General features: G+C 43.7%; 1 protein-coding gene across 1 annotated transcript in view; it reads left to right on the top strand.

Annotated features, from left to right (window-relative positions):
* Nucleotides 1-12185, top strand: part of LAMA2 (laminin subunit alpha 2) — a 586243-nt gene that overhangs the window by 263841 nt on the left and 310217 nt on the right. Inside the window, 1 exon segment of the mRNA XM_029049645.2 lies at nt 1473-1633. Within this exon segment, the coding sequence (XP_028905478.1) occupies nt 1473-1633 (161 nt within the window).

Here is a 12185-nt window from a genome sequence, read left to right as displayed (position 1 = left end):
GGAATAGGTCATTGTCAATGAGTCCTTAGAAGGCTCATCATCTAAAAATGAAAATGGGGGAGGAGGTGACAGACCCATGTGGAGAGATGAAAGAAAGCACTAAGAGAACATAAAGACGATGCAAAAAATATGAAAGGTACTGTGGCTCCAGAAGCAGATTGTCAGACTCTTAGTGGCTCAGAATCCAACGTCAAAACAGCAGGCACTTCAGGAACAGCTGCCCCAGTCTTCTCCAGGTTTTGGCCACCATGCTGCAGCGGCCGCTCTGTTCCACGGACGGAGAATCTTAGAACTGGGAGTCTCTGTGAAAAGTAGTTCATTCTTGATTCCTCTCTGTCCCATCATGAGTACTCCATAGCCAGTCTTGAATCAGCTTTATATTATGTATCCCAACAACGAAATGAAATGGCATTAGAACCCTTACATTGTGTGCTTGTGACAGCCATCTTAGAATTTAGTCTTCGGACGGGCGGGAGAACACACCAAGCCAGACCAAGTACCTTGCAACTACAACACAACCATAAACAGTGACATTCCCTGCCCACAATGAGCTTACACCCTAGAGGAGGGGAAAAGTTTAGAATTCCCTCATCTGGGCAGATCAAGTAGAATACGGGCTGTATTCTACTTACTTTATTGCAGTAAATAATTCTATTTACTGCAATGCATATATCCAGTGACTGGCACAAGAGAAGCAGCCTGGCTTAATGGAAAGAGCATGGACTTGAGAGTCCGAAGTCCTGGGTTTGAATCCTGACTCCGCCACTTGTCAGCTGTGTGACTTTAGGCAAGTAATTTAGCTTCTCTGTGCCTCAGTTATTTCATCTGTAAAATGAGGATGAAGAGTATGAGCCCCATGAGGGACAACCTGATAACCTTGTATCTACAGTGCATGGCACATAGTAAGTGTTTAACAAATACCATCATCATCATCATCTCAGTGGAGATAGAGCATGGGCCTGGAAGTCAGCAGGTCATGGATTCTAATCCCTAGTCCTCTGTTTGCTGTCTGACCTGGGCAAATAACTTCACTTCTCTGGACCTCAGTTACCTCATCTTAAAATGGGATTTTGAGTGTGAGCCCCACATGGGACAGGAACTGTGTCCAACTCGATTTGCTTGTATCCACCCCAGCGCTTAGTACGGTGCCTGGCACATAGCACAAAAAAAATACCGTTATTATTTTTAGGTTTTTTTAATTAAAGTAAGAATGCTAAATAAGCACCACCATTATTATTTTTTCCCTGAAGTCCTGGCACTCAAACGGGAGGAGAATTACTAAGTAAATAACCTAACAGGTGGGACTTTCCCTTTTCCCTCCCCTTAACCCCCACCGAGGGCATTGTTAGGTTCATAAATGATACTTCCAGCTGGAACATTCTGGGCAGGCTTTCTCTGTAGCACCAGAGATTCAGGTCATGTGGGTATGGGTTTGTCTGAGGTTTGTTATTTTATGGTTGGTCTCTCCGAAGGACTGCCCCCTGGATTCTGCCATTGCAAAAGTGGATTTGGAGGACGGAGTTGTGATCGGTGTGCCTTGGGGTACACTGGCTACCCTGACTGCGTTCGCTGTAACTGCACCGTGATGGGCAGCACAAACGAAGACCCCTGCATTGGGCCCTGTATCTGCAAGGTATGGATATCACCTCCTCCCACAGAAGGGAGGCAGCTCTTCTTCCATCCTCTAGCTTTTGTGGCTGTTGCTCTGATAAATATCCATTATCTCTTCTCAATGGGATCCTCCAACAAGTGTCTTTTAAGTGGCCACCGGGCTCACCCCAGCAAAATGGGGAACTAGAAATTGACACTCTTGAGGCTCCCCTGCTGTTCACAGAAACACTTATAAATACAGAGAAGATAAGCCACTTAAGAAACCCTCAGCATCCTGATAACCACTTCCTAGATTTCACCTACTAAAGCCTATTCACTTAAAAAAAAAAAAAAAGTGAAAAAGAAGGCTAAGTAAAGCACACTGTGTGTCCTGGGAGCAATAAATGGGCTCCGAGACCATTACTGTTTTCCCTTAATCATGCAACCATTAATACATTTCCTTTAAGCATTTCTTTCAGAGATCCTGGCAATTGGTACTGAAATTGGGGTGGAGAGTGGAGGTTGGAATTACCCCTCATGCTTCAGTTTTCAGGCTCGGCGTCCAAGAAAAGGGAGTAGCAGCAGCATTATCTAGTGGATAGATCTTGAGCCTGGGAATCAGAAGGACCTGGTTTCTAATCCCAGATCTGCCATGTATGACCTTGAACAAGTCACTTCACTTCTCTGTGCCTCATTTTCTTCATCTGGAAAATGGGGATTATAACTGTGAGCCCTATGTGGGACAATCTGATTACCTGTATCTACCTTAGTGTTTAGAACAATGCTTGGCACATAGTAAGTGCTTAACAAATAACAGCATTATTATTATTATTATGTGGGACAGAGACTGTGTCCAACTCAATTACCTTGTATCTACCCCAGTGCTTAGTACAGTGTCTGGCACATAGTAAGCACTTAACCAATACTGCTTTACTATTATGATTATTATTAGCCCCATTGCTCTTTTCTGAAGCTGACTCATGAAGCTGCATTTGTCACTTAGGGTGGGTCTAGGTTCCACAGTCCCATTGAAGAGTGGCTAATATTGCAGGGTCATTAATCCAAATAAAACTAGTACCAGGGCTAGACCTTCTCCCCCATCCCTCCCCAAGCAGCTATGAACTTAGGCTGTGTCAGAGGGCATCCTCTGTTCAAAGGAACCCTCTACCTTGGAAATGTTTATTTTCCACGCTTGAAGGAAGAGAGTAGGGCAAATAAAATGGACAAGAGACTTTTATCATCCCTTCCAGCTCATGTACTAGGTAGACATGAGTCTTTGGTGGGGAGAGATCTCCACTTCTTATGTCTCTGGCTAAAGAGGGGACAGAGTGGGACTGGACTATTGTGGAGTGACCTGGTTGAAGGTATAATAATAAGAAGCAGGGGAAGCAGCTTGGCTCACTGGAAAGAGACTGGGCTTCGGAGTCAGAGGTCATGGATCTGACTCCCGGCTCTGCCACTTGTGAGCTGTGTGACTGTGGGCAAGTCACTTAACTTCTCTGTGCCTCAGTTACCTCATCTGTAAAATGGGGATTAACTGTGAGCCTCACGTGGGACGACCTGATTGCCCTGTATCTCCCCCAGCACTTAGAACAGTGCTCTGCATATAGTAAGTGCTTAACAAATACCAACATTATTATAATAAGAACGATAATACTGGCAACAATAATAATGATTGTGGTATTTTTTAAGGACTTCCTATGTGTCAAGCACTGTATTAAGAGCTGGGATAGATATAAGATAATCAGATCCCACATGGGGCTCACAGTCTAGGTAGGAGGGAGAAAAGGTATGGAATTCCCATTTTTAGTTGATGCAACTGAGGCACAGAGAAGTTAAGTGACTTGTCCAAGGTCACAAAGTAAGTCAGAGTTGGGATAAGAACCCAGGTCCTCTGACTCCCAGAGCCATGCTCTATCCACTAGGTACTGGGAGAGACACTTCTGATCATAGGGATAAAAGATGATTAGAAAAATGGAAGTGAAAGCTCATCTCTAGACCTGTAAGCTCACTCTGGATAGGGATCGTATCTACCAACTCTTTTCAATTGTACTCTCCAGAGCACTTAGTACAGTTCACTGCAAAAAGTAAATGCTCAACAAATACCACTGATTGATTAATCCTTTTCAAAAATCCAGAATGCAAAAAAGATCAAGGGAATACGATGTACAGTGTGCCTCTCAAATTGGTCTTGATGTTAGTATTTGCCGGAAAAGCTGAGATGTGTGACCATTAACAACATTCTCTGGGAAAACTCACTCATGAGCTGCTTCACTTGAGTTCCTAGTGAGAGTAATTATAATCCTATTCATAAAGACACCCCCTACCAAGGCCCTTGAGGCAATGCATAGACGATTTAAAGTACATAATAAGCACTAATTAGGAAATCATGAAAGAGATGGGGGAAAACAAACATCATTTTAGAAAGTTATCTTTGGAGATGTACTTGTGCAATGGCCATTTATATATTTTAAGAGATTTTGAATTTTCAGTCTGTGCCACAGCCACACACACAAGGGCACACGGTAAAATATATGAAGCTCCTATATCTATTACTGAACATTACAGTCTTCACAACTCATTTCATGTGTGTGTGTTTATACACGTGTGCTTGCATGCACATGTGAATGACTTAAAGGAGCCTGTAAATAAAATACATCCTATATTCCCCTGGAGTAACATAGGGGAACAGCAAACCTTATATACATAGAAACTTCCTTCCATGGAGAAACTCCCTTCCACAGTTTTCTGCAGGAGCTAGACAACACATATTCATTCAATCATATTTATTGAGCACTTACTGTGTGCAGAGCACTATACTAAGTGCTCCTTATATTCATGCTCCCTTTATTCATCTCCTCTCCCAGCCCTGTAGCACTTATTTAGTATTATTATTAATCTATATTTATGTCTGTTTACCCCTCAAGGTTGTAATCCCATGTTGGTAGGGAATATGTCTGTTTATTGTCATACTGTACTCTCCCAGGTGATTAGTAGAGTGCTTTGCACACAGTAAACAATTAATACGATTGAATGAATGAATAAATGAAAAAGTATATATAAATGGATATGTATCAAATACTGTTGTGTCATTTCTGAACCACAGTAACTCTATGGACATATTTTTCCTATAATGTCCTATCTTCTGCCATACCTGTAGTTGTTCTGGTATATGTAGCCATAGAACTTTCTTGGTTAAAAAAATACAAAAGTGGTTTACCTTTGCCGCCTTCTGTGAGATATATATATATATATATATGCATGTGTGTGTGTGTGTGTGTGTGTATATAGATACACACATACACAAATGCAATTTATATAGAAAAGCAGCATGGCACAATAGAGAAACAGCATGGGGCAGTGGATAGAGCACAGGCCTGGGAATCATTAGGTCATGGGTTCTAATCCCAGCTATGCCACTTGTCTGCTGTGTGACCTTGGGCAAGTCACTTCACTTCTCTGTGCCTCAGTTACCTCATCTGTATAATAGGGATTGAGACTCTGAGTCCCAGTGGGACAGGTACTGAGTCCAACTTTATTTGCTTGTATCTGCCTTAGCACTTAGTGCAGTGCGTGGTACATAATAAGTACTTAACAAATATCATCATCATATATGTCTATAAATATGCATGTCATCTCTGTACCCAGCACCCACTAGCTTGGATTGGCACTGAGAAGTGTTGTACTATGTGCTTAGGGCCTGTAGGTCCTATTGTGCCTGAGGTAATACCAAATCCTGGCAGGGCTTAGGGCTACATCAAGGGTCCTGCTTCTATTAGCCATAACTCCTAGGGAATCCAGCCCAACCCAGCTATTCACCTGTAGAGGGCTGGGATAGAGCCCTAGAACCAGACCAGACTATAGAAAACTTGCGAACTTTCCTGGATGTTGAGAAACCATGCTAAAAGCCTTCCTCTGTCTGCTCCTAAGAGGAAGGGCTGATGCCAAAGAGGCTGGATCCCTTTATAGATCATCTGCTTATAGAAGCAGCATGGCTTAGTGGAAAGAGCACGGGCTTGGGAGTCATGGGTCATGGGTTCTAATCCTGGCTCTGCCACTTAGCTGTGCGACTTTGGGCAAGCTACTTAACTTCTCTGTGCCTCAGTTACCTCATCTGTAAAATGGGGATTAAGACTGTGGACCTCACGTGGGACAACATAATTACCTTGTATCTACCTAAGCACTTAGAACATAGTAAATGCTTAACAAGTACCATCATTATTATTATTATCACTTGACCTCTCAGATGATGCTGGTGGTCAGAGTGAAAGCCCAAAGGCACTCCAATCATTGGATGACCTGAGCTTCCAAAGGTGAGACCAGCTGGGCCGGGAACTTGGAACCCCCTATGGCCCCAGATGGTGCCACTGAAGTAATAATAAGAATTATTGTGGTATCTGTTACGTGCTTACTATGTGTCAGACACTGTACTAAGCATGGGGTGGGTACAAATAAATTGGGTTGGACACATTCCTTCTCTCTTATAGTGCTCATGGTCTTAATTCTCATCTTACAGATGAGGCAATTGAGACACAGAGAAGTTAACTGACTTGGCCCTAGGTCACACAGCAGACTAGTGATGGAGCTGGGATTAGAACCCAGGGCCTTCTGTCTCCCAGGCCCATATTTAATCTACTAGTCCACTCTGCTTCTCAAGTATCTGTGGGTCACGACCACACCTGGTCCCTCTGAAGAGCAGGGTGAAGGGAGGGAGGGAGGGAAGGGGAGGATCTCTCTGCATTCCAGAGGAATGGCAGTGAGAGAATCAAGCTCACTATTCTATTTTCCAAAGAAGAATGTGTTTTCACTGAAGTTAAATGAAAAAATTGGAATTTCCCATACATATACACGAGGCATGTTACAGAGAATGTGGATGTGGGGAGCAGGCCAACTAGGGAACTAGGAAGATGCAGAGTGAAGCAACGTGTCACCTACCCAGCACTCACCAGGAAGGCCTGGAGGGTGAGTTGTCATATTCCAGGGGCCACTAGGGAAGAGGCAAGGTTCGTTATAATTCTGAAAGTGAGACCAAGAAACTCAGGAAAGCCCGTAACAAACTCTAAATACCCCAAGGGTAAAGCATGACTGAAAGATTACTCAGCCAATTATAGTAGTGAAAAGCTTGGAAAAATCGCAGGAGGCATGCTGGTAACTTTATCAATACAATCACCTGTTGGATAACAAGTCTCGGTTAAACATGGACCCCAGAAGAGGTTTCTAATTTAGAAGAGGGCACAGTCATGAGGAAGAACTCTGAGGAGCGATTGTGGCTGTGCTCCTTTCCTCCAGAGAGGAATTGTCCTGAGAAATAGGGGAGCCTGGGGTTAAACCAACCACACTGCAGAACCTGATAAACAAATTAGGAACAAAAGAAGTCAGAGCAGATTTCAAGACCAGTCTGTCCCGTCTATCTGTCCTTTCCTTTACCTAATGGAGAAATAATTTCAAGATATCAATGATTATTTTAAAAAATGAATAAATTAAGGATCAAAGAAAGAAAACAAGATTTACCTTGTTTCCTAGGGTGAAAAACCCAAATAGATGTTGTTTCATGTCTGTTTTACAGATACCATTTTGGTGTTCAATGAAATTTTAATAACTCACTCAATTTGATCTCTTAGAGTGAGGTGTAATATATTTTAACAGGAAGCAAGCAAGCAAATCGTGGCTTCAAAGCAAATATAGTGCAAAAATTGATCTTATTTAGTCAATCAACATATTTATTGCTCACTGTGTGCAGGGCACGGTACTAAGCACTTGGGAGAGTACAACACAGTAATGTAACAGACACATTCCCTGCCCACAATGAGTTTACAGTCTAGAGAGGCATAGGCATGGGTATAGTTATATAGGTATAAAATATCTCAAATTTCCATACTTTCACAACTAAATCAATAGTTCAGGAAAAACAGCAGAGCAGGGCTGTTGCATTTCTTACAAGAGTTTTGTTGTGGTGAAATGTGAGAAAATATTAAACTCTTATCAAATGATCAATCAATCAAAGGTATTTTTTGAATTCTATGTACAGAGCACTGATCTAAGAGCTTGGGAGACTTCAGTACAGTGGAGTTGAAATCACATTTCCTGCCCATAAGAAATTTACAGTCTTGAGGTAGGAGGCAAGGCTGTGGAGGAGAAGGAGACTGTGACTTCCTCTCTGCATTTTTTTTCTCAATTTAATATTATTTTGTGGGTACTTCTCCTGGGACCAACTTCTCCAATATTTTCTCAGGGTGGTGGTTCACAGGAAACTTCTAACGAATTAATTTTAGAAACCAAACACCCAAAGCCATAATCCTTACTTTCTCTCTGGCTTCTCTGCTCCTAACCTCTTCTCGAAGTATGCATCCCCTGGGGATACGTAGGTTGCCCTGCTCTGGGTAACAATTTGTCAGAGCTCATCTTGAGTCCCCAGAGCACCATTTTTCATTAGAGTCCATGTAAATTCATCTTTCTGCTTGTGAATGGGGAAGAACTACTAAAGTGCTGTAAACAAAGAGCAGTTGATGTGGATTAACCCCGTAAATCAAGAGAAAATGTCCAGGACAAACACTACAGGAACTGCATTAGACCCATCTTGTGGAGCACTGTCAGAGCATGGGCCTGGAAGCCAGAAGGATGTGGGTTCTAATTTAGCCTCTGCCACTTGTCTGCTGTGTGATCTTGGACAAGTTACTTCACTTCTCTAGGTCTCAGTTACCTCTTCTGTAAAATGGAGATTAACACTGTGAGCCGCATTAGGAACAGGGACTGTGTCCCACCTGATTAGTTTGTACTTACCCCAGCACTTAGAACAGTGCCTGGCACATAGTAAGTACTTAAAAATCAGTAAAGCAAACAAAACAAAACTTCAAATAGGGAGATGGAATCCATCAATAGTATTATTGAGAACATACTGTGTGCAGAGCTCTGTAATAAGTTCTTTGAATAAAACAAAAAAGATAGTAAACATGATCCAAGCCCTGAAGGAGCTTACAATCTGGAGGGGCATTGCAATTTAAATAGACAAAAGCAAAAGTAGGAAAGAATGCATGGAGTGAAGTAAGTGCTCAATAAATATGATTAAAGGAATGAATGGCTTAAAATGGATATCACTTTGGGGGCTAGCAATGAGAAATGAGAGAGTGGCAGGAATGAAAAAGTAGAGCTAGGGAGAAGGCATGGAGAGTAACTAGATATAAGCAAGGAGTCAGGATGTTGTTTCACTTTCTCTCTCTTTGAAGGTACTAGTCCACCTACCCTACCTAGTTCTTAGGTTTTGTTCTGGTTCAGGAAATCCGTAGAAATACCTCTAGAATTACCCCTGAGAGTGTAAGCTCACTGTGGGCAGGGAATGTGTCTGTTTACTATTATATTGTACTCTCCCAAGTGCTTAGTACATTGCTCTGCACACAGTAAACACTCAATAAATATAATTGATTGGATGAATTGAATGACAAGGAATCTGACCAAGAGACCTGATGTCAGGGCCAAAAATGAGTGAGAGGAGCAAGTGTGAGTTGATTTAGAAAGGTAAGATGCTTGCAAGTCCTTAGGGATTCTGGGACTCTGGAGCCATTAGAAAATGAATCAGGGGAGAGAGGAGAATAGAACCACTTCCTGTCTTCCCTTGACACTATCTACTTTCCTGTAGAAGGTGCTTCATCTGTAAAAGCGTTGGAAGTAGGGAATAAGAGTAGGCCCTTCATAGCCCCGAGACCTTCTTACTAATGACCTCAGCTCACTAGCTACATCTGGCTATTCTTAGAATCAAATATGTCTCTTGAGCATAGACACCCATTTGACAGGGTGATGCTATTAGCTTCTCTCCCACTACTTTTTGGGTGGAAAGTAATTGGCTTCTTTGTTCTTTTGGAATGGAAACAGTCATGGTAGAGACAAGATGGTGGCTCCTCTCCTTGCCCATTGCAGGCAGGAAGCAGCCCTACCTAGCCTGGAAAGCAGTGTTGTCCTCATCCAAAACCAGGGTGATCTGGAGTTTTTCTTGCCCCACTCAACCTGGTGCCTATGGGGACTATCCATCCCCTTTCCTGACAGCAACAGCAAGCAGCATCTCCTTCCTTGAAGCCCCCTTAAGCTGCATGCCTTCAAGGTTGGCACTGAATTGGGCCAACCAAGTCAGGCAGAGAAGGGAGCCATTTGACCTTCCCCTAAGAGCCAGGGCAGGAAACAAGAGCAGCCCCCATGTCGGGTGCTACAAATGCTGATTTTCACCGAGTCCCATGACAGGTTGGGACATTTTGTGCGATGAAACTTCATCAGGAGAAATCATCCAAGATGATTCAATTCAGTGGTGGTTTATAGCATCTTCTGGTTTGGTGTCTGCATCTTTTAAATTACAAAGACACCTGGAATTCCAAGCAGGGAGAGGCACCAGGGAAGAGGAAGGTGGAACTTCCCTCTGAAGCAGAGTCCTGCAGTGAGGGAAGTGGGATGGAGTCTGTCCAGGAAGGCATGGTGATCGCAGGGACATGGAGTGGACCGGGTAGTGTGTGCCCTGCTTACAATCCCCCTGTCCTGTCTATGTTATGGAGCCACCCCAAACAGAGAGGAGATGGAGGGAAAGCCAAAGTGGCTCTATACCAGCTCATGGAGTGAAACGATTTCATTCTCCCTATCAGTGGTGCCTTGGATGAGGAGTGAAGTGGGCCTCAGATCAGTGTCAGATTATGTCATAAAGTACCAGAGAGAGTTGGCACCATGTTGGGTTTCAGTTGATCCCCTTCACCTTGGGATTGGTAGCACTGGTAGGACACCCTGACAAATTTCTAAGTGAACCAAACCCCTTTTATACTAATCACACCCTCTATCACAGTCCTATTCATCCCACTGTCAGCCCACATTATTTATGAACGTATCTTATACTCTACAGTTTCCCCTATATGTCATGTATTTTCATTCATTCATTCAGTCATATTTATTGAGCACTTTGTGCAGAGCACTGTACTAAGAGCTTGGAAAGTACAATTCAGTAACAAATAGAGATGATCCCTACCCAACAACGGGCTTATAGTCAAGAAGGGGGAAATAATAATGATAGTATTTGTTAAGTGCTTACTATGTGCCAAGCACTGTTCTAAGTGCTGAGATTGTCCCATGTGAGGCTTACAGTCTTAATCCCCAATTTATAGGTGAGGTAACTGAGGCACAGAGAAGTTAAGTGCCTTGCCCAAAGTTACATAGCTGACAAATGGCAAGCTGGGATTCGAAATCCCAGTGGTTGCCTATCGACCTCCACTCCAAACAAAAACTCCTCACTCTAGGCTTCAAGGCTCTCCATCACCTTGCCCCTTCCTACCTCTCCTCCCTTCTCTCTTTCTACCGCCCACCCCGCACGCTCCGCTCCTCTGCCGCCCACCTCCTCACCGTCCCTCGGTCTCGCCTATCCCGCCGTCGACCCCTGGGTCACGTCCTCCCGCGGTCCCGGAACGCCCTCCCTCCTCACCTCCGCCAAACTGATTCTCTTTCCCTCTTCAAAACCCTACTTAAAAATCACCTCCTCCAAGAGGCGTTCCCAGACTGAGCTCCTCTTCCCCCTCTACTCCCTCTGCCATCCCCCCTTTACCTCTCCGCAGCTAAAGCCTCATTTTCCCCTTTTCCCTCTGCTCCTCCACCTCTCCCTTCCCATCCCCACAGCACTGTACTCGTCCGCTCAACTGTATATATTTTCGTTACCCTATTTATTTTGTTAATGAATTGTACATCGCCTCGATTCTATTTAGTTGCCATTGTTTTTACGAGATGTTCTTCCCCTTGACGCTGTTTATTGCCATTGTTCTTGTCTGTCCGTCTCCCCCGATTAGACTGTAAGCCCGTCAAACGGCAGGGACTGTCTATCTGTTGCCAACTTGTTCATCCCAAGCGCTTAGTACAGTGCTCTGCACATAGTAAGCGCTCAATAAATACTATTGAATGAATGAATGAATGAATGAATGAATGAAATCATGACCTCTGACTCCCATGCCCGTGTTCTTTCCGCTAAGCCTTAATGCTTTTCTGCCCCTCTAGAAAATAAACTCCTTGTGGGCAGGGATCAAGTCTACCTACTTTATGGTATTGTTCTTCCCCAAGTGCTTAGTGCAGGGCTTTGCACACAGTAAGGGCTTAATAAATGCTATTGATTGACTGAACGGATACCCAAGGGCACTGGAAAAGAAGAAATTTGGTTCCCAAGTGTGTCAGGTCCAGAGCAGTCCAGGTAAGCAGCAGCAGTTGTGGGCACAAGAGCTGGAGGAAGAGGATAGAGTGAAATTAGTTTAATATCACCCCTGCCATTGCTGCCTCCTTCCTTCAGGGCCAATGAGCCAGCACAACCCTGAGTAAGGAGATTGATGGTGGCAGCAGAAATTGTGCAGTTCCTTCCTCTTTGCCTGGTAAGATCTACCTCTCCTTCGTCCTTAGAGAAGCAGCTTGGCTTAGTGGTAAGAGCATGGGCCTGGGAGTCAGAGGACATGTGTTCTAATCCCATATCTGCCACTTGTCTGCTGTATGATCTTGGGCAAGTCACTTCACTTCTCGGGGCTTCAGTTCCCTCATCTGTAAAATGGGAATTATGACTGTGAGCCCCACGTGGAACAACCTGATTACTTTGGATT

The sequence above is a fragment of the Ornithorhynchus anatinus genome, chromosome 2, assembly GCF_004115215.2.
Source record: "Ornithorhynchus anatinus isolate Pmale09 chromosome 2, mOrnAna1.pri.v4, whole genome shotgun sequence".
NCBI classification, from domain to species: Eukaryota; Metazoa; Chordata; class Mammalia; order Monotremata; family Ornithorhynchidae; genus Ornithorhynchus; species Ornithorhynchus anatinus.
Note: the sequence above shows the minus strand (reverse complement) of the source record. Positions and strands in the feature narration are given on the sequence as shown.